A 23,792-nucleotide genomic window follows, 5' to 3' on the forward strand; every position below is an offset into this window, starting at 1 on the left:
TTGCCACCTACTGTATTGTAGGAAAGCAGGAAAGACTGTTCCCAGGGACAATTAGAAAGACTGCTCTGAGGCAAAATTTGGCAAAATCTTGGCAAAGCTTGCTTCACAGCAGACCTCATATAAAGGTTCTCAGTGCCTATATTCTCTGTTTTACATAAAATAACCATTGCTTGGGGAGTAAATATGTTTCTGATTTATTATTTATATTATTTTTTTCTATCAAGGACATCAGCACTTATGGCTATCTGGGAAATTTTAGAAGCCAAAGTGTCAAGAGCACCTGGAAAGAAAGCAAGTCTGAGAAAAAGCTGTAAAATACCTTGCTTGCAGTGCTAAAATCAGAGTTAGCAGCATATATATTTATAAAGATACGTCGATCTACCAGACTTCAAATAATTAATTTTGAAAAAGCAGAGAAATAATCAGTTTTAATGTTTAAATGAAATGATTTCCATTTTGTTATCCTACAAATCATAATCCAAGCAGAATTATCCTTCACCTCAGAATTTTAAAATATTAAATACTTTAATTTAATTACAATTTTTTTATTAGCCTCTTTAATCATAATTTAGCCTTATAACTCTTTAGAAAATTCAGATATGCTATGTTTTTCAATTGTTCTGTTCAATTTTTGGTTTGTTTGTTTTTCTAAACAAGGCAGCTTTTCTTCTCTTGGGCTAATGTCAAAATAAATTTGTATCACTGATCTGGTTGGAAGCCTATAAGGCAGAGCATCATAATAGTGAACTTAAACATTTCAGAGCAATAACAGCTCAAAAAGACAGAACAGTGAAAGTAAAATCTGTTTAATCCCATGTTTAGATTTGCCTTCCTTGATTCTCATTAGTTTGCAAAATGAAGTTGAAAATTCCTGTTGTATATTGGCATCTCCTTTGACATTAAATACTGTGGTTGACATACAATAGCATTTTTATGACACAGCTAATATAGATACACCAATATTTTAGTCACAGCAGTCCACTTGAAGTGCAGTTTGCAACAGAGTTCTGGCCAAGAGTCAACAGATTTGGTACCTGAGTATTTTGGGCAGAACGGAGAGTAGCATCTTTTTATCTTATTCAAAATGTTAAACCACAACAAGGATCAAAAGGTTTTGACTCTTAAAACATCTGGAGAAAAATCTCAATCTTTGCTTTTACCTCCTAAATTTATCAACGACAAACATCAGCTAGCCTAAAATCAGGCAAAGATCAAATTCCCCTGGACTTATTATTTTTTGGCAAAATTGTGATACTGGAAAAATACAGGGAAAATGAATAAAAACCTACATTCTAGCAATCGTACTGAGTCACAGATTGCACATGATACTATATTATCATTAATGGGAACTACTATACTTAGTGAGGAAAACAGAAACGTCACAAATTGCTATCAATTCAACAACAAAGGTTAGAATGGCATTTTATCAACTTTGTGAATCAACACTGCTATGCGACAACTGTGTCCTTAGTTCCAATCTACCCATCATTTTCAGTGTGCCGCCTCCCTCTTCCATACTATAAACACATATTAACCATCTCCCATGGCAGTGAGTCCCCTTTCCATTTTCAACAGGCTTTTCTCCAAAGCACTGTTATTCTTCACAATATGCTAAGCAAGGGGAAAAACACCAAAACTGGCAAATAGATCATGCAAAGGAGTGCAGTCATACATCTGCTGACTTTTGTGTCTATGAAAAATCCTAGGGGAAGGAATTCTACTGGCAGCAATGACTATGAGAGTTTTGGGCAACAGCAGTGACCAGCCTAAAAACCTGATGTGACTGAAGGGCTCACCACTCACACTGTGAAAGCAGAAGACATCTGAAGCTAGGACCCAACCTCGCTGAAAAGATCTGAGATTCAGTTTGAGATCCTCTGGAGATTTAGGAGGACATGGGCAAGAGTCAAACTTATTGTCCCAATGAGGCCTTTTAAGGAGGAAGCTTATAAAATGAGAATATTCCAGAGCTTCCAACATTTACAAAATAAAGTATCATTAAACCCTCTGTATAGTAGTTTACAATATCAATTCAGTAACGCGATACCTAAATGAAAGAGTACTCATGGTAAAAACTCTAATGTCACCTTCATGTTCGACAGAATATGTGATAGTTTGGAAGCTATTATTTCAAAACTCAGATGTTGAAATTTTCTAATTGATTGCTCATACATTTCAAAATTATTTTATAATTATCAACTGAACAAGCTAAATTAACCCTGAAGCTTGTAGTAGTAAGTATTAAACTGCTCTTACTTACCTATCTACTTATCTGCAAACAGACCTACTCATTACAGTAACAGCTGCCGTTCTGATGCACTGCACTCTGTTTCAATTAACACCTCTGCACAGAGCTGTTAGCGCTGTAGGATCAAATGACGTGACCCCTTACTGTGCCATCATATCTGTCCGTGCAAATGGACACCCAGAGTTCTCCACACATTTACACACTGATGTCAAAAGTGTTTCAGGAGCTAGGGATTAGGCTCAGGGAGCTTTTAATTAAATTTCCATTTAAGCACAGATGACTTGCACAGCCTTGGGTAAGTCTCCTTCTGCCTCAGTACCACCTCTTTAAAATTGGGTTAATATCATCATCCCATTTCACAGGAATACTGTAAGTGTCAACACTGTGAAGTTACAAGATACTAGATTAACAAGGTCAAGATGTTCATATCACCTTTGTATATAGCTGTGGATACTTGTTTTTTATAATTGGTAATAAAATAAGAATCATTTCAGAAAACTAACATCATCAGGAAAAAACACCTCAAGAGAATCAGTAACATATACAGTGACAAAAAGAAAATAAATGTCTATTTTTCCTATGAAACAACTTTTCATGTGAAGCCTCAGTAATATATTCATCACAGTCAAAACAAAGCTTGAAAACTGAAACTATCACATACAAAAAACAAACACAAAAAACCAGATTTTCCAAAGCTATGACTACCTGTTAGTCAGTGAGCAATTAACTTTCAAAATGTACAACGTACCATGAAATATTTACTTTCATTGCAATGTAGCTTGTAACATCAAGATGCTTCCTGTTTTGTATGATGTATAACCCAAAAGTTTTCATAGAAAAAGTAAATATTGCCTGTTTTAAAAAATATTGGGGTTTAATACCTATAGATACACATAGGTAGTATTTTATATGTCTCATACATAATCACAAATGTTAAAACACTTCAAAAAATAATTTCCTGCAGGAAGTAATTTCTTGCAGGAACAGCAACGGCAGCTAAAGTAACTTTCAGACTGTCCTTCCCTTCTTTCCTTTTAGAGATGTTATATCCATGAAGATCTTTCTCCCCAGTGTGACACATTCTTCCTAATCTGTGTATGATTTGCAGCGAGCCTACAAAGGATCCCTTGCCTCAGAGTTTTCTCCATTGCTGTTTTCATGAAAAACTGTAATCCAGAGCAATAATCTGACAGTTTCTTTCTTTTTCATGTCACTGACTTCCTTTAAATGGTTACTAAATAGTGCAAATTATGAAGGACAGATCTGTAGAACACCACAATTGTGCTGATGACCCCACTTCCAAGCTATGTCCTTCAACAAGTTTAGTTTAGACTGACTCCAGTCAGGTCCCTCGGACTGTTGCCAACATTAAGTGTGCTCCTACAGTGCACTCTTCACTCTAGTTTCATCCAAGAGGAATCCAGTTCACTCACCTCAAGACTGCTCCAGAATATGAACCAACATACAGTCAGTGGGGACAATCAGAAGAGTCACTGGTCCAAACTAAACAGCTAATACAAGTGTACTTATCATGTAAGGTTTATAAACCAATTTTCATCTGTAGAACTACTGGGATTTGGCACTTCCTGACTTCACTGAAATTATTCCCAATTTGTCTACAATAAGTAAAAGCAGAACACAAGTTTAAAGGACATTAATGTATATATCTTACAACATTTACTATATATGCAGAAGATTCAGAAACTCACCATATCAGTATCTGAAACAGGTCCAAAACTGGTCACATAGATGTTAGTGAAGACTTCAGTAATACTATCTGATATAAAAAAGAAAAAACAAGCAAACATTTTAAATTTATAGTACTTCTTCAAACTCTCTGTGCAAAATTATGGGACATTTTGAACAAGTTTCTGTCATTATTTACTTCTCCTAACCAGTATCCTGTTGTAAATACTGGGAGTCTCTACCCGACCTAACATATTGGTTATCAGATGAGAGTTTGTCCCACTGAGTAGTTTGTTTCAGTTAAAGGACTATACAACCATTAGCAACTACACACATATTTCCCACTTCTCCACCAGCAAAAATAACCACACTGTCTTGGACTTAACACGGTAGTACAGCTCTAAACATAAAATGCCTTTGTTGCAGAGGTGTTATCTGTGTTGTTGCAGATCATTCCTATTAAAACCCTTCTACTTCAAGGCTGTTTTCTTCATCCTGAATAGCTTTTTCAAAGCCAAAGACAAAAAAAACCTTACAAAGCAATTACTGACTACACCAAATGTAACACTCAACAGCATCCTACTTTTTAATTGGGTAGGTTTTTAAGTGGCACGTATTTTAACATAATAGTTCCTTCCCTTGATACACGATGCTCCTGATACATTGTTGTGGTACTGTAAATACTATAAGAAAATGTTCTTCCTAATCATTGTAGTTAGACAGCCATGAAATCAGAATATTAAATGTTGTACTGCAGGGAAAAATAATTACTGAGTTTTCTATCTTCAGTTTCCAATTAGGCTCAAAATGGAACGATATTCACTAAGAGGGATAGCACACACTTGCAGGAAATTTCTTACAGCAGTTGCCAACTACCGTCTGCATTCAAGACAGTCAACACAAGGAATTCTCTGCCTTAAAGCCAGTTGCTGGCTGGAAAATAAATATCTAAATACAACTAGCTGCAATTTGACTTACCCCAAATTTTCCCATTCCTAAAAATAATACAGCTGCCTGTTATGTGAGTGATCCTGCTGTCATATTATGATTTCCATCTTTAATCACCATTTAATATAGATAGTTAACAGTTTCTATATTCCTAAAAGCTACCTTTTGACAAATATGTGGCATAGGCACATTTTACTTTTAATTGTATTGAGGCAAAAAGTATAATCACTGCTTTCTATTGGGAGAAATCAGCAGTGCACTGGGGAGCAGTGTATTTTCAAAGGGATGTAGGTGCACCCAAAGGAAAGATGGGGTGATACAGTACTTTCAGAGAACTTCTGGAGCATGGGAGAGGCACATTCCTGCAGTCTCATCTTTAAGGACACTTGAATTTCCTTCTCCAGCTGAACACTAGACATGTGCTTACTAGAATACAGGACGTTGTAAAGCCCTTCCTACCTGAAACAATCTTCTTTCCAGGATCATCTCTGCTTTTTAAGCAAATAAATAAAGGCTGACTCTTACTATGTGTCACTTGGAAGTTCAAAAGCACACTACCCTGCACATCCTGAGAGGTGTTTATTTGTGTGATAGAGACTTCTATAAATCCATATGCAGCATCCATTCACAAGCTGAGTTGATTTCTACTCCAAACATCTTACAAACTAATTTTAAATCAATGGACAAGAGGTGCTGAGTCTGCATTGTTAGTATTCAACAAGGATAAAGTATGGGTCTGGCTGAAATATCATACAGAAACCACAGCTATAGTTCAGAAGACTAGTGACTGCATGTTGCCTGTGGGAGACTCTCCAGAAAAAAAGATTATTCTTTCCAAATGGTTACCTGGCACAGGCTGAGATGAAATGGAAAAGTGACAAGAGAGCTACTCTTCAGGGGGTAAAACAGTGCTGCAGGGACTAAGTGTGAAATTTGGCCTGTACTGTGAAATTTGGCTTGCACTATAATGACAACACAAAATCTTAATTACAATTCCATGAAAAACACTGGTGTTACAAAAATATGACTGACAATCAAGTATCCTGATAGCAGAGAACCAAGGCAAATTTCAATTATACTGGTATAATCTGAAGGAACTCTACTATAGGCAACAAAGTCACTTGGAAAATCTTAACCTGCACACACACCCCCCTCCCAAATGGTGGGAAGCATGGTCCTCTGTAACCTCACCCTATTGCTATCAGTTGTTTGCATCTGACATACTGACACATGGGAACGACTTTACAATTTGCATATAGTAAACTACAGGACATGGAATCTTCAAGCTTGCCTTCCATTTTAAGTTTTAATTAAAAAAAAAGTCCCATATTCTATCATATAATTTTTATATACTTCTGGATCCATCTTCCCATCAGAAATGAGCAGAGAAGACAGAGCTGAGAACAAATTGACTGTAACACATCATTGAATGCTATTACAACAGTCCGTAGATTCCCCTTGTTGGTGTGCATTACTCACTTCAAATCACTTCACATCTTTGGAGTGAAGGATCAAGACTTGGGGAGTGGAGGGGGGATGGATGGGAAGAAGAAGAGGCTGGCTATCCACAGATCCTCAGCTGCAAGAGCTTCATTTCAGGTTTTCGTAATTAAGATAAGCACTTCAATGTATATAAAAAGTCCTGGGGCAAATTCATCCCTGATAGCCTCAGGAATGGGAATGGATGCAAATTAATCATGCGCGTTTCTTTCTTTTATGCCAAAAATGCCTTAAACCAGCATAGCTCCAGGCAATGGTGACACCAGTGACTTTCAATGCAACCAGTTGTTCTCCCCCGAAGTGAGGGTTGATCCTGACGGCAGACACTCCACCAGGCTGCTTCTCCTCAGGCGAGAGCCACACTGTGGCAGAGAGTGAAGGGAGCAGGTAGAACGTCTTGAAACAGAGTATGAAAGGGACAAGGGAAGCTGAAAAGTTGCAAGAGATGAGAAGACTGAGGGAAAAGAAAGGATAAGGAAACAGAACAAAGGAAGGCAGGAAAAAAAGAAAGTACACAAAAGAGGAGCTGGCAGGTTTTGATTTCTGCCTCCTATTTTCTCTCAAAATTCTGCATATTTTTTAAGTTTCTGCTTATACCCTACATACAAGGAAAATGGTCCTTAAAGACAAAAGAAGCTGAAATGTAATAAATCTTGAATTATTCCTGTTACTATCTGTTAGTGTTAGCAGCGTGAGCCTTGTGTCTGTTTCTTCCTTGTTACTTTACACAGTGTTACAGTAAAGATTCCTCTGAATTACAAATTTGAACTCAGGGTTTCAGAATCAGTGTCTACAAAAAGAAAAAACTAATCTCCTTTTTTACAACAAATATTGTAATTATTGCTTTGAAATAATACATGCTTGTCAAATAAAATCTCTATTAAAACATTCTACTTTGTCCCACCAGTAACTTACTGAAAACAATTCAGAGGCACAAAGCACAGTTTCAGATGGACTCTCTAATCAGAATTCATACAGCAGGCACCACAGTTACAGGCTTTTTATAACTCACATTCTGCCAACAACAGCACAAGTCATCACACTTGGCCCACTGGAGATTCAAACAGTTCTGGATCATCAGCGCTTCTGGAAAAGCCAAAGGAATGTACTCAGCTAAAAAATGTCCAACGCAACATGTGTTCGTGTACAAATCTAGAGTCTGGTTTTTTTGAGAAAAATTAAGGACAAGTTTTTTCTACTAGAATTATAAAATCTTTTTCTTCAATTGACATGTAAACACATAACTAAAAGGCCTGATTTTCAAAAGTGCTTAAATCAACAGAGGCCTAGTGCTTTTGAAAAACTGTCTAGTTTTTAAAGAAGAACCCTCGAACCCTCTGTTGGGAGGACAGGTAGCTGACTCATTTATAGTCGTGAACTCTTAAGTTATTCTGAATCACTGCCTTTGAAGGTTAAACAAAGAAACAGGAACAGGAAAGGGTAAGGATATAGTTTCTACTTCTGATGCTTCTTTTAGGGGAAAAAATCTCAGGCGAAGAATATGACATGTAGATGCCATCACCACATGAAGTGCTCTGAAATTCAGCAAATGCTATTATAGCATTGTTTCTAACGATGACCAAGGCATGGTCATAAATGTTAAAAGAGAAGCCTTATCTGACTTAGCTTAGGCCAATTTCTCAGAAAATGGAAGCCAAAGGTAAACTGACAAAAAGTCAAGAAAGTTAAGAATAAAGAGAGGAAGAAAAACACATCCTATGGAAGCAGTAAAAGCAATAACTATTAAGATCAAGTTTCACATGGTTCTTAAGCACTGGTTTCTCCTGATTTCCTTTCCTTACTTGAACTTTCATGATATCAATACTGAAAAAAAAATCAGAAAGTAAGAAAAAGCAATAAATATAGCAAATTATAGATCCTTATCTATCCTTAGCTGGAAGGTTTACTGTGTGTCTTAATTACATTTAGGATTTTACAAACATTAATTATAATAACCTCTCTCTGAAGATAATAACTTTATTAACTTAATTTTTCTGTACTTGAGAAGCTGAGGCAGAAGGATTAAATGACGTGTAAGTAATGTGAAGGACAGGCGTTACCAAATCTGGCTTCAGCTGTCCAACATTAAGTGTCCACACTGGAAAATGTCAACATCATTGACTCGTCAAAAATTAGAAGAGGAGTTCAGAGCTTAGTTAGAGTTGGTATCAGTGCCTTTGTCCATTCCATTACGCCAGCTCTCATGCTGCTGGGATACCCTCTCTGATGGTCTGAGTCCTGCTGACTTGTTCCTCAGTAGAAGAGCTGGCTCAGCTGAAGTAGGCTGCTTGGCAGAGAATTTGCAGTGGCTGAAGTCTAAATCAATCACAGGTTGAGTAATGGAGATCGTCAGAAAAGTCAGATGAAAAGGTTCCTCATCAGCATTTACCAATTTGTCAAAATTGGAAATTTCGACAGAGGCAATTCAATTTTGAATGAGTTCCTTTGGACTGCTGCCTGCCAGGCAGTTTTCAAAACTTCTCTGCTTTCTTTCAAACGTCCCTTCTCAGCTGCCTGCATCTTTGAAGGGGTACACAGGGTTCCAGTGTCTGTGACATGGGGTAGTTAGACATGCAGGGTTGAGCACACCTGAGAGCTCTCCCTTTCCTGAAGAACTCCGAGGCAGGATTATCTTTTTTTGAAATAAATTTTCTGAATATTTATCAAATTTGAGAATTATCTGTGTTTTGCTCCCTCCTTCTCTCCTCTCACCGAAATAATCTACAATCGTTTCTTCGCAGAGAGTAGGGACAAAACATGCATGGCTCGTTCTAGGTATGTTTAAAAGAAGAGAAGAAAGGAGTGCGATCACTGCGAAGTCTTCAGAGTGGACCATCAACAAGGTTCCAGATGTTCGTTTGCATGAAGCTGGCTATATCATCCATTGTGTCAAGGCTATTTTCACAAGAAAACAGGCTAATAGATTGTGTTGGACTTTTTTTTTTTTTTTTAATTTTAGTCAATAAAACTGTAAAGCCAGGGTTTGGGCAGCTAAAATAAAAGCCAATCTGTTTGAGGTAATCCAAAACCATCAAAAGTATTCTTGGTGGGACAGAGCTTTTAAAATGTACATATGCAGTTCTAATGCATAGCATGAAACAATTTCTTACAAACATTATTTTACATGTAGAGTAAATAGTACCCAGGAGAATACTGCAAGGCTATAACTGAAGGGCTGCTACAGAAGGAAAAAAAAAAAGAAAAGAAAATACTGCTCTTTAATTATGTCAACAAAAAATAAAAGAGGAGGTTAAGTTGCAGTGCTGTGGGAGCCTTAACTGAGGATTTCTGAGTTTTTGTGGAAATGCTGTCAAAAGCCTGATGTTACTTTAATTATTTTGCTATAAAAAATTATTTAGCTGGAATTGACATTGTTCTGACATTGTAATATGGTCTCCAAGGGCATGCTTGGCAATGTTGCCCAAAGGCTTTGAAATTGTCATTCATAATACAACGCAGGAATTGCACAGGTGAAACAGCCAGGGTCTTAATCCATCAAACACTGTTCCAACTCAACACGCTGCCCTTATCTGACAAGCTCCTTAGTGTGTCTGCTGACAGCTCAAGACACTCTCTGGCTGGCAGGGAATGGGGGTCAGAGGAGGTCATGCAATGTGGAGCCGTAAGGGCAGTAAAATCCATAAGAATGCAGATATTTCAAAATACGGTTCTGCCAGTTCTTCTCTGTATTTGGTTTTGGTGCTTTAGGTGACAGTTTTATCTATCCAGCTACTCAGCATCTTCATTCATTATCCACTGTTAAATTACAACAGTTTCAAAGCCACATGTGTCTACATAAATACACTTCCAATTTGTAAACTGAAGCCAACTGTGAGAAGAAATAAATTCAATTCCCTCCTTGACATTAGCGCTTCACTTCCAATAGCCTCACTCTATCCTCGATCTATTGGCAAGACAATTTCTTAATAAGAGCCTAAGTAAACTTCTCTTTCAAATCTCCATCTTTAATGAAGCATAGGTAGAGTAAGCTTACCAGTAAGACCTAGTAATACCTGTGTTACTGTTAACAGCTGCTCTCTTGATTCACTCTGGTGTAAAAGAGACCTGAATCTGGTGCTGTACTTGATTTCTCATGGTGTTGACTGAAACAAGAATATATTCTGGAGAAAGATACAGGAATTGAAAGCCAGTAGGCTAACAGACCCCAACTGATTTCCCTCTGAAGAGCTTATATCTATTAACAGATATTATATCATACACTAAATAGGCAGCTCCATGTAAAGACTATCAGAGACCCTCCAAAGACCTACACAGAACTGGGCAACCCTGTAAAGCAATACCATACTCTTGAAATAAATACCATTACATCATTTAGACTAACCAAATACCTGGTCCTGTGTATAAGGCCATTCTTGAATTGGAATTTTTACTTCAGAAAAGTAGTATTTATTATTCTGAAATTGAAGATAGCTGGTCTGGAATAGCAGGAAAATATAAACTTGAGGGAGAATTTACTGTAAAACAAAACTTCACTTAAAAGTAGGTGTATCTTTAGAGATGAGTGAGACTTTTTGACCATTAAAAAAACACACATTAACCTGGAAAAAATATTTAGCTTAACTGTCGACATCCTTTTTTCTGTAGCAGAAGACTTGGGGAAACATTTTCAGACATGTTTTTAGCTGAACAAATGTCTTTTTTAGGTGTAGGTTACTCACAAAATGTGCACAGAATGAAATGCAGGCATATTTGCAACTCAAATAATGTGATATATCTCCACAGTTGGGTAATTACTCAGATTTCTCCTGTATGTAAAAGACATTGGTGCAAACTGTAAGAGCACTGTTTTCAGCTAGCAAATGGAAAATTAAAAAGTTCTCTCTGTGCTGAGTGATATATTTACATGTTACTAAGATGATTTTCACACACCTATGACAGATTTGAGGTTTAACTCTCACTCAAGAAGAAGAGTGCAGATCACATACACAGACATTATCTTTACTACTTTTTCTTCTCTCTATCTCTACCAAGAGAGCTTTATTTTGCAAACCTTATTACTTCAGGTAACAAAATTAAACACTTTTCCAAAGGGTCCTATGAATGAAGAGTCTTGGATACAAGTGACACTTGAGGTGCAGTTTTAACTTTATTACAGACTTTCTCTGCAAGTTTGAGAAAGTCACTCAAGGGTAGGGCTAAAGACTGATTTTGGTGCCCAATTATCTCTTTAAGTATATTGGACAAGCTCCACAAAGTTATTTAAGCTCCAGGTTTCCACTTAAATCAATAAAAGTTAATCTGAATGTCTCTGTGGTCCAGATCATAATGACTAAATTTTGCACTTATATTTGTCTGAATCCCCTTTAGTCCCAAATTCCTGTCTAACGTTGTCAGTACCTAAAATTCCCTGGCTGCTTATATTTCCACCTTAAGGCAAAAATATCCTGATGCTGCCAAGCAGCTTAAAGAACTGGCTCTCAACCAAGTCCCAACGAGTTCTTCAAACTATAAATAATTAAAAATTTACTGGGCCAGAAAGACTTTGAGAGAGAAAGCAAGAAAACAAGCAAGAGACTGATTCCACAGCCTAGCAGTACTCATGGGATATAGCAGACATAAATTGAAGTCTCTGCTCAATATCTAATTATTTACACAAAGCAGAACAATTCCTTCCAAAGACTGAGGAAGCATGCCCTATCTTAGAAAATTCACTTTCGTGGTCAAGACAGACCCTGACACACAGTAACTTCAGTTCATGTCTCTGCTTTAAATCAAAGCATGCACTTGACAAGAGGTGCTCTCTCTCTCACACAAGTTTCCATCATCCCTGGCTATCAAGCTACTCTCATGGCTCTTTTCAGGAAAGGAGGAATGGCATGAGCTCTAGAGGGGGCACACCACTCTGAACAGATGAATTGGAGACTGGTAATGTGTTCCCACCCAAACTTGGATGTTTCACCTGTGTTGGTAAGAAAAGGATTCAGCTACATGCCTCTCTTCAGCAGTTTTTAATTAGTTAGCTTGACAGATCCCCACTCAGTTTATTGACTTTATGAACCGCTTTTGCAGACAGTTAAGGCCTTGCCTACACCTTTTCTGAGGTGTGCCAGCAAGTCTAGCTTTCCCCATGTTCCACAAAGGAGACCCAACTGTTTGAAGCAATGAATTCCACTATACATGGGGTCCAGGAGATGTAGGTATTGCCAAACCTAAGGCCTCAGTCTGTATGGGGCTGACTGGCTAAAGACTGTGAATGGCTCTACAGTCCAGCAGTACAAAACATAGGTCTCAGTCCGTGTTCTGACAAATGTGTAGATATTTTATACAAAGTAAAACATCTCCAGTGAAAGAAACCATTCTTCCAGAACAATCAAAAGCCCTGTGTCTAGTTAACAGAGTTGGAAAGTGGGAGACATGGATTCAGATCCCTTTTGCAAATCAGGTAGAGAATAAATAAGATGTTTAAGCTAGAACATACTTCATCCCTGATGAGAAGGCTACTGTACTGACTGGTGCAGCCCATATCACATCGGGCCAACCAATCAACCAGTGTCTAGCTTGAATCCTGCCAGAATTTAAACATGAGAGAGTTCAAAGCAACCCAAAAGTGCATAACTTAATTGGTTCTTTGCAGGGGGAAAAGAAGAAATTTAGATACTCTCAGCCATTAGGTCATTACTGTTGGAATTCATAGCCTTTTGGCACCTCAAGCAACATTTTGACAATCTCAGAGGTATCAGCTGCCAAGTGAGTAAGACAGCAATTAACTATCTAGACATCTTTCTGGATTTTTTTTTTTCCTATCTTTTAAACAGAGTATTCCTCCAAGTTACAGGTTCATTGTAAAGATATTAATACAACATAGATGCTTTGGTTGTATAAACATTTGAGACAACTGAGTAATTATAAACAGTAGTCTTGACTATGGTACAATTAACAAAGGGAGAAACAAAATGATGAAAATAGAAACAAGAAGGCGTGAATGAAATCATTGGGAAGGGCACTCTAAGCACATGGGTAATATGAAATCTGTTCCCATAAAGCCAAATTACCATGAAATCCACCAAATCAAAATTTTTTCCCTTTTCATTACATCTTCACACACCAAGAAAAAAAGAATTAAAAAGCATTCAGCTCTAAAATAAACAACAAATGTGAGTCATTTTTAGTTGGAGTTGCACAAAATGTTCAATAGAAACATGAAAGTGAAAACGTGGTTGAGTATGGCTGGAAAAAATGTGATCTTACTGAGATGGGTTACTTAAAATGTTGAAGTAAAATGAACTTAGCTAACACACAACACATTTGGCAGCAAACCAAAACTACATGGCATTCAAATGAAAAATAAAACATCAGCACTAAACCTTATCCCTTTAGACACTACAGCTTCCATCATGATGCAAAGAGGTTGTATATAATAACCAGGCTGAGTAACAAATGGGACTACTGCATTGTTTACATCAACTGGATGAGCATGATAAAGCTAAAATGAACCAGAGTGCCTCAACACTGTCTAAAGAATGAGACAGAGGAAGACAAAGAAAACAAGAGCACTCAAACAAGGCTGGAAATGGAACGGAGCAGACTTTGACAAAGTGGAGCAGTAATTATTTGGACCGACCTGAATCGGTGTCATCACACAAGTAGGGATGGCAAAGTTATTATTCCCATGCAACCGTATTTCCATTTACTCAGCTTAGAGGCTTGTGCTATTAGAAAGGAAACCATAACATGCAGGTAAGGCAGAACAATTCCCAAAATTATTTCAGATTTTAGAAACTTATATTCAGAAGCCTTTCTCTCTCTCTTTATTTTTTTTTAATGTTCGAATTTTGTGACCTCGGTACTTAAGAGTCATGGAACATCGTGTCAAATTCTGCTGCATTACCTTTCTAGACTAATTTCAGGTTTAATCTCTGTACTTTATTCCAAGTTGCAGCATTTATAAATCATCCCGTTTGGTACACTCACTCTGCCAGCCCCTCCTGTACTCCAAAACACATCTCCCCATAACAGCAGTATCATTTTAAAAAAGCAGCACCTTCAAGTTTTTCTTTGCAGTCATGAAGTGGCAGAGTCTGGGCTTCTTAAGATATGCCTTTATTGCACATGACTCCCTTGATTTTAGTTGCTAGGTTATTTGCTTGTTCATCTCCTCTTACAGAGGTCCAGATGTTTTTCTAACCAAGATCACTCAGCCTAGATTTTCTCCAGGTTAGATTTCAGGTGCCACATTGGCTTATGCTGGTAACACATCAACTTGCCAGTGAAAGTACAAGTTACGAAAAGCACCTCTCCTTCAGTACCTTCCCACATTCCAAACATTAAAAAAAACCCAAATTCTCACAATTCCTTGGAAGAACACCAGAGGTCAAAGTCCTTCCACATCAAGGACATGTGAAATGGCCACAGAAGTCACACGGGAACGATCAAGGAATTGTGATAATATATACATAATACATACAGGATTTCACCCTTTGGCTACACACTACTACTTCTAAGTTAAAACAGACACTGTCACAGTGCTTATTACCCTTGTTAATTATTCAGTGAAGATTTGGGTAGCATGCCAGAACCCACTGAAGTCAGTGAAAAAGGATTCCCCTGGTGATGGGCAACTTCAGAGGAAGCCTCTGGAGAATGCCTGTCTGTGTGGTCAGCCATGGCAAAAAGAGTTGGCACCCTGGAGCTGACAGAAACCGGGATGAAGCTCTGGGAAGAAGAGTCTTGGTTGTTCTGTGGCAAATACTCACTGTCGCCAGAGGTCAGCATTTTCCCAAGGCTTGCTGCTACATATGAATTTCTCATGTATGAAATTTCACATGTATGAAGTATGAAATTCACATGTTCTGATGTCCCAAAGGCTGATGGAGGTCCTCTAGAGATCAAGAGACTTCAGAAAGCACTGAAAATGATGATCCTTTCAGACAGATTAATTTTACTGTCTGCATATAGTGCCTGGTTACTTAGTCCTGGATCGTACACTCATTAAAAATGGAGCTACAGTTCTTTTATCTTTTGCTAGCCTTGTACTTTGCATTCAAGCATGACAGGAACCAATGGAAGGAAAAGGTAGTGCCTTTATTTAATAGAGCTGTGTATTAGTGGGCACTCTTAATGCATTTTTTGCAGCAGGAGTCTTGAATATATTTTTAATAGGTAACACTGTATGAAATTCTGTAATAGCATTTCAGAAAATTGTGACACACTGTCAAAAAAACTAGACAGCATTCTAATCCTTCTATCAACCAGCCAGCAGTTCCTATTTTAAGCCAGGTAAAATAACTATGAAGTACAGGAAATTAACGTTTATCCAGACTACTCTAATATTTTCAAAAAAGCTAGCATGGACTTACTAAAATCAGTTGGAGGTTGTGTGTATGCTAACACCCTAAATACCCTTATGCACCCTGGGTGCATAAGAACAGGTAGGCACACTTTTTCTTGTGCACTTCCCTGATCCCCATGGTTGCTGAAGTGCAGGGAAAGGTGGAATAGAGGTATGGGGTTTGAGACACAGCACAAATCAGACTGGCTGCCAAGCTGCTTCTTTTTTATTCTTAACATTTTTTTTGTTTGGCAGGACAACCTGTGGGATGGTCATGGATAATACACTTCTTGCTAAACAGGAGTCCTGACAAATGACGAGCTCATGGCTTGACCCAACAGAGAATCATACTAATACTTAAATCGAACAAGTACTCCCCAAATGAGCAAAAAATAATAACATGGACAGTAATGGGGCAATCTTTTTTTAAATCCCACTTTAACATGTTACAGAGTTGTAAGTTACTCTTCTGTTATCTCATTAATAATAATAATAAAAAAGGCCTTAGATTAAGGTTGTGTAATGTGCCTACAAGAAGTGTACTGTAGCACTCAAAAGTCCCACGTCTGAGTCACTTGAATGTCTCCAAGCTACTTTACAGATAGCAGTGTTTCCCAGAATCTCCTCTAAAACATACTCCCAGAGCTTGGATTAAGCAGCCTCAAATTTGTCTTTTATGGTTGCCTGTGACAAGAGAATTCCCCTCTGGCTGTCCATGGGACTTTCAGAACCCATCAGACTTCTATATGTAGAAAGGCTATATATTTGGGACAAGGATCTGCTTTTAATATTAAATTAACAGGGGGTTTTTTAAAGGCAGAAAATACAAAACAGTATTTTTTTTCTTTGAAACAATGCCTAATATGAGTTTAATTAGAATCCAGTTTCTTAAAGTGCATATTCTTCTAAGCAGATACTATGGCTTTGTGAAAATGCAGACAGCATCTACCACAGAATATTATTTTAGAACAATTGGTTATTTTAAAAATAGCATATTATGAATTAGCGAACAAGATTATCTGCTCTTTTTTTTTTAAGGTCAACTAAAGACAAAATGCCTGGTAAAAAAAATAAAGAATTCTCTGACAGCTTTTAGCACCCAGCAGATGGAAAGGGATTATTAAGGATGTGACCACTCCCTTATCTCAAACAACAGACATTTGTATTTCTCCCTTCTCATATTTATTTATATATTTATTTTTCCAGGAGGAAATATCTTCCCTTTTGTTCAGAAACTGCATGAGGCAATGCAGTACCAAGTTCACATTTAAAGATCTAGTAGAAAGGAGTTCACTGTTTGGTATTCAATTAATACTATAGACATTGATAAGGACAGTCTGTGAGATGCCATGCCCTCAGGATGGCAGAAGGGTTTTATCAACACAGCACTGAATCTAAGGCTCAAACTTCTGGTTTTCTTAATTTATATACTCCACACTACAACTGCTCCTCGCCTCTTCTCATCCAGAGGCACTTTATGCCTCATTCAGTAAGCCTATAAATTGTGAAAAATATATATTACTTCAAATAATAAGAATAAAAAGACATCTGCAGTAGCATTTAGATTGTCAGTCAGAAGGAAATATCTAGAACATTAGGCTGGTGTTTTCAGGACAGGAACTGTCCCTTCAACCCACCTCTAAATTCTTGAAGATAAATGCAGACTCTCCTTCCCCCTCCATTCCCTTTCTGCTCTCTGGTGTTGTGCTGAAAGGCTCACACACTTGAAGGAATGGAAAAGGATGGTTCTAATAACTCCCAATCTCCTGATAGAAGTGGTCTGAAGAACCTATTATCTTAGGACAACTGAGAACGTATACAAGAAAGAAAAAGCAAGGAATGTGTTGGAAGACATTACTTCTCTTGGATGAAAGAATCAGCACCAAGCAATGGAGACCAACAAAGAGAAGAACAACTCTTAATGACAGGGCAATCTTTCAGCCAGAAGACACGTTGCTTTTCTGACATTCAGGTATTTAAGGGATCAAAAGGATGTGATTTTTTTAAATTAAAACAGAAGAAGGTGTTAAATGCAGATAGGTAACTCCAGGAAACTGCATTCACATGAAAGATTGCAAATGCAAGCAGTCTGTAAACACTTCAAGAAAAAAATTAGGAGTTTCAAAAAACTAGCTTATTTAGAAGTCATCTTTCCAGGTGGAATATATCTTCTGTATAAACCTCTCCACTAAGGTCAAATCTGTATTAGAAATTATGTGACCGGTAAAACAGAGCACTGTACTCGGGCTTAGAGACATGGATCTGTTCCATTACCAGTGGTGGATCATACCTGCTGGTTATTCACCCTTATGTACCTTTTCTATTTACTCAGATATAAAAGTCACCCCTTTTGCAAAGTAGTCTGAGGTCTCTGATACATTTTCAGTGTCACTGCTGTGAGAAAAGCCATAATGCACATATAACGGACACGTAGGTTTTACAGCGTACATCAGTTTTTAACTGATTCTTATTGAACTATGTGTCAGAACATAGTGAAGGTCAGGAGTCCATGGCACTGAATTTGGACTGCAATCAATTCCATTAGTCATAACACTACAAGATTACAAGATAGATACTTAACTTACAGTTCGTAGAAGAGACAGATTAAGCAGATGGAACATGGGGCATCCATGTTTTTCCCAAACAAATTGCAGATTAAGATGCATGATCTCTACTGGTTCAGCAAAAAAATGCATGTGCAGGACCAAATATGTATTTATGGACATAAAAAATAAATGTTAGATTAAAAAATTTGGTCAGATGCAACTAAATCAAATTGCTGACTGCAGCTACACAACTTCACTAAAATGTTTCATGTCCTCTGATGTGCACAATAATCCCAGGTAAAAGGAAAATTGATTTACACTGCTTTCACAGAGTTAACTGCTCTAATTATTAAATAGCCCTCAACATATGGCAAGGAATTATGGAATGTAAATCAAGAGCCATGTGCTACAAAGTAATCACACAAATGGTTCCCAAATAGCACCACCGTTTCCAGAGGGTTAGCAGAATCATACCTTCCTGATGTACAGACAATTTCAGAGAACTAGTGCTGACATACTCTGCATTATAAAGCAAACTATTCTTAGGATGACAGTGGTAAACAAAACTTCCTTTAGCTTGTGATTAATTTAATTCAAGCATTAACCTGAAAAAAAAAGACCTAAAAATGTGTTTAAAGATTAATCTTGGCATATTAAAGTGCTTTGATTCTTATCATTAAAATTTATTAGACTTTTGACAGTATTAATTCAAAATCTTCTGCTGATGCTTTAATTTAGCTGGCTGGTGAATTGTACAGCAACACAAAATGTTATCCAATATATCCTCTATAGCTGCTTTTTGAGACAGATGACTCATTGTTGAAAAACATTAATGTCAGAAATTTAAATACATGCATATACCTTAATGATAAAACTGCTTATGTTATTCTACTTTCAAGTTTCCAAAGGGTATTTGAAAAAACTATCATTCAGCTGTCTTAATCTGCCAGTGTTTAAAAGTGGCCAATGTTTAGTATCACCATTTTACCTCCCTCCTTCACTCTCCATCTCTATTGTCCTGCCCTCCTGCCCTTTCCCCTGTTCCTTGCTCATAGTGGTTTTTCACCTTGGCTTGTATTACCCTAATGCTAGGTTGTTGAAAAACAGTGTTATGTTCTATTTCGTATCTGTCTCTTGGGAGTCTTTAGAAGCTACTGTTAGATACTACTAGTAGCCACTAATAACAGCTACTAGTACCAACAATTAATACAGACCAAAATACTGTAAAAAACAAAGCAGATGCAGTTTTAATGTACAGGCAATTACAGTGTCCTTCTGCATGATCCTTGTTGATGAAATACCTCTCTCTCTACACTCTACTAATGCTAAAAATTGGATGCACTAGATTATGCATTGAAAAGGTTATTGTTAGAAATGGTCATGAAATGGTGGCACTCCAAGAAAACAGAAGCAGGAGTGTGTAGTCACGAATACTGCCAGAAGCAACAGATCTGTCTCAGACCACTCAACAACACCAACAAAATTGTACTGGCACAAAAGGAAGGCCATAGAATCCGTGGGTAGAGAAGGATCTTTGCTTTCTACCTACCCAGGAGTCTGTCTTCGCATCATTTCAACCTCCCCAATCCAGTTTCATCAGATATGAAATTTTTCAGGCAGCTGGATGTAAGCGACTGTACCTGGGAGGAGGGTAAGGCAAGACTGGGCTTCATACCACAAAAAAAAAATAAATTGCAAAATTAGACAGCTGCATCTACATGGCATGTCTGGCCTGGATTTGGGGAAAGCTATATTTAGATGGACTGAAATAAATTCGTGGAATTTTGGTCAAAGAAAAGAGTTGGGCGTTTTCTAGAAGGATATATGAAATAGATAGGTATTTAGAAAGGGAAAAGGCAACTATGAAAACAGAAGAAGAAAAAAGGAAGACCTCCATCAGGGCAGGATGGAGAGGGCAGAAGGGCAGGATTCTTCAGAAGGGCAGGATTTAGAGGTTCCTGGGTGCTTCCTGAGGAGGTGTTGAGCTCTAGGATACACAGTGTTCTACAGCTTTTCAGTTCCCTGTACACTGCCCATCTAATGATGACAAAGCAAACTGGGAATGATTCAATGAAGTACAGTGCCTCTCCTTTAAAATACTGTCTTTTCCCATATTTAACCCTTTTCAGGACTCCAGGTTACGGTGATAGTGGGAAAAATGTGGCTAGAGTCACTTTTAGTCCGTTAGTCAAGTCCCAACTTCTGATGAATGTTAGAAAATCCAAGGCAAAGACCATAAAAAAGGGTATGTCCTCTGCATCTTTCCAGACCCTTCCCGTTTACCCCAAATCTTCTATTCATCACAGTGGATTGTTTATTAATAATAAGCCTAAGAATTGTACAACACTGCATTCTGCTGTCCAGAGGCAGTCTAAACCTTTCGTCTACACAGGTATTTTTATTCAGCTGTATCTTCCAGAACTGACATTCTAAATTTAATTTTTTCACAGTTGCTAATTAAGATGGAAAATTTCTGCTATTATTTCAATGTCTTGCTAGTTGTTAAGTCACAGAATCTTAGAATAATTCAGTTTAAAAAGCACCTTTGGAAGGTCCAAAGCAGAGCCAGCTCTGAAGACAGATCAGGTTGCCCAGGTCATATTCTGCCAAATTTTGAGTGTCTCCACAAAGATGGAGACTCCACCACTTCTCTGAGCAACCATCACCTCTGTGACTGTGTTGAAAACTACCATCATTGGCCTAAGAGTTATGAGCTTGCCTAGTAAAACTAAGGGGGGGGGGGGAATAATATTTCTTCATTTTTTTATCATTTTAGATTATGTCTTATAAACAAAGATTATATATATTGTTATATTGTCTTTACCACAATTAGGCCTTGAAAGGAGTAGAAGCCTGTTATGCTATGCAGAATATAAATACATAGCAAGAGGTGTGTCTCATGGCAGTTTTTCTTTATGGGGTGCTAAAATACAGGAAATAAAAATATATCTTTGCCACTAGACACTGCAATAACTAAGGTTAAAAAACCCTAATCTTTTCTACACAAAGAAGCTGAAGGAGTTCTGCATCCATTTAATCCCAAGTTTTTAGTTTCCATTGAAAATAAAATGTCAAAATTTGACAATGAATTGTCTTGAAAGAAGGGTATGCATGACTATTTGCTTAAATATTGGTTGTTGTCACATGACCAGAAACCATCACTAAAACAGTGATGCCTACTCATATCACAGTATGATGTAACTACCATTTTTCCTTAAATGAAACATACTCCTAAGGTCCATTTTTCCAGCTCTGTGAAGGACGGTGTATTCCAAATATCATCTGTGTCCCATATATCTAACACTCAAAATTCAAAGAGCGCCAATGCTTTTATTAACTGCTGGTTTAATAATTCGTCACCTAAAATTTCTTAATACCTTTAGGTGATTATACAATTGAATGAAGAGATCTCTATAGCTTCCTTCTTACATTCTTTAGTTAACACTCTTTTTTTGGTATACCTTATTAAAGAAAAGATTTAAAACATAACTTTCCGTGTGTCTCCTATACAAAGAATATACAAAACTGAGTAGTCCATGGCTACATCATAGCAGTAAACGTTAAAGGATTTCCCTGATACTGCTTGTAAGTACGCCTTTTAGTGTAACCCAGAATACTATTAATTTTGTATTACAAAATGTGTCTCTGTTGCTACAGAATGACTAACATTTTTTTCATTGTAAGCAACACACACATTGATTTCTACATTTTAATTTCACTTTTTGCTTGGTTAAAATCCACTACCAAAAATCCATGAAATCTGTGAAAATCCCCCAAAGATATCCTGGATGAATTTCTAATGTGCTTAAATATTTCTGAAAACGTTTTGGAGTTAGACTATTTAAATAATAATTATATTTCCAATTCAGGTGGCATTACACAAATTGTATCATTTCACAAGGGTAATAAAAATTTTGGAACTATAGTATTGCAATCCTTTGGTACTTGGCTATTAAAACTAGTCAGCCTGAGACAGCTGAGAAGCAGCTCTATATTTCGGATAGCAAACTCGTTGCAATATTTATGTAACATGATAAGAGGCCTTAGTGGGAAGCAGTCAAGAGTAGAATACCTTGGATATCAGCAAGGCCACTGCTTTTCAACCAGTTTCTAAATAACCCAGAATAAATGTATCGCTGAAAAAAGGCGATGTTTGTCTTAGCCCATCAAATCCAGCTGAAAAATTAAACCACCCCGTCAGTCTGATTTACAATGAGCTCCAATGAGCTCCACAGAAATCTGCAATATCTGCTTTCATGTCTTCCTTGTAGCTGAGATAAAAGTAAGCAAAGCCTTAATTCAGCCTTGGTGTCATCAGCAGTATTTCTAGCATTAGAAACAATGCTGATGGTTTGCCAGGAAAAAAAAAAAAAAGAAAATACTGAATATATATGTTCAGTGAACTGGGAGATCCTCCCAGACAAGCTCCTTTACAGGCATATTAACTTTACTGTAAAGTACATAGATTTTTGTTAACTCTTGTGAAGCACAGTGTTTTTCCACTTTGCACAGTGCAACACTTTCCCCAATTGCAATACTCTGCACAGTTGTAACTTGAATTTTATTTTGGTATCTTCACTGTTAATTCATCCACAGACTTTCAATAAATAAATAAATAAATAAATAAGCAAGCAAGCTTCATTTAGCTCCTTAGCCACTATCCTATCCTACATCATTTTTGCTGTTTTTTTCTTCAGTATCACAACAGTTTCTGAGGGTATTTTACCCTTCCCCTTTCCTACTGATTCATTCCCTAGAATGCTTATAGCTACTGAGTTAGCTCTGTTCCTGGATTTTCGCACCATCTGCACACCCTGGACAACTAATTAAATGAGATTTTCATACCCTCCTCTCTATTTCTTTTCCATTTCTTACAAGGAATGCCTTTTGACAATATACATTATCCACAACTCTAACATAAATTAATTTGAGTTTCCCGCTGACTCCTCTGAAAGCACTATTACGGCCAGATTCCACGTGACCCTTCCAGGTATGCCCAAGAAAGAGCATATAGTAGTTTACTCCTTTGTATCCCAGCATAACTACACAGATAATGGGCTTTCAGGAAACGCAAGTGCTGCTCTGAATTGCTCTGCACTACCACTGACAGAGAGACATTACCATTTCCAAAAGATGAAACTGGAACAAAGGGCTAAGGAAGCAACCAGAACTGAGCAGGGGAACTGCACTTTTTCCTTTAAAAACAGTAGTGAAAGGTTTCCTGTAGTGTTCTGCAGCAAAAACAGTCGAAGAACTTTCTTTTAGGATCCTCTGAATGTGTATTAAGCATGATGAAGCTGACAAACACCACTAAGTTTTGAATGCCCAGCTAGGGGACTGCTACAGCTACAAACTCTTCTAAAGCTGATTAAAAACTCTGAATCACAGAGATATATAAATACACTGCCCTAAATTTAACATATTCCAGATTATCAGCATATGATCATGGCCTTGTTTCCTGGCAACTGAAGACACACAACTCTTTGATAAACACACACACATACATATATATATATATATATATATGTACCTGTCCTGATCTTGGGGGGGGGGGGGGGGGGAGGGGTTTTTTTTG

General features: G+C 37.4%; 1 protein-coding gene across 1 annotated transcript in view; it reads right to left on the bottom strand.

The window, feature by feature from the left end:
* The window catches only part of GABRA2 (gamma-aminobutyric acid (GABA) A receptor, alpha 2), a 57,842-nt gene that overhangs the window by 26,459 nt on the left and 7,591 nt on the right, over nucleotides 1–23,792 (bottom strand). The window contains exon 3 of the mRNA XM_010574492.1: nucleotides 3,958–4,025. Coding sequence (XP_010572794.1) covers nucleotides 3,958–4,025 — 68 coding nt within the window. The remainder of the gene's footprint in view (nucleotides 1–3,957; nucleotides 4,026–23,792) is intronic.

The sequence above is a fragment of the Haliaeetus leucocephalus genome, unplaced genomic scaffold (assembly GCF_000737465.1).
Source record: "Haliaeetus leucocephalus isolate CR32 unplaced genomic scaffold, Haliaeetus_leucocephalus-4.0 Scaffold439, whole genome shotgun sequence".
Taxonomy (NCBI): Eukaryota; Metazoa; Chordata; class Aves; order Accipitriformes; family Accipitridae; genus Haliaeetus; species Haliaeetus leucocephalus.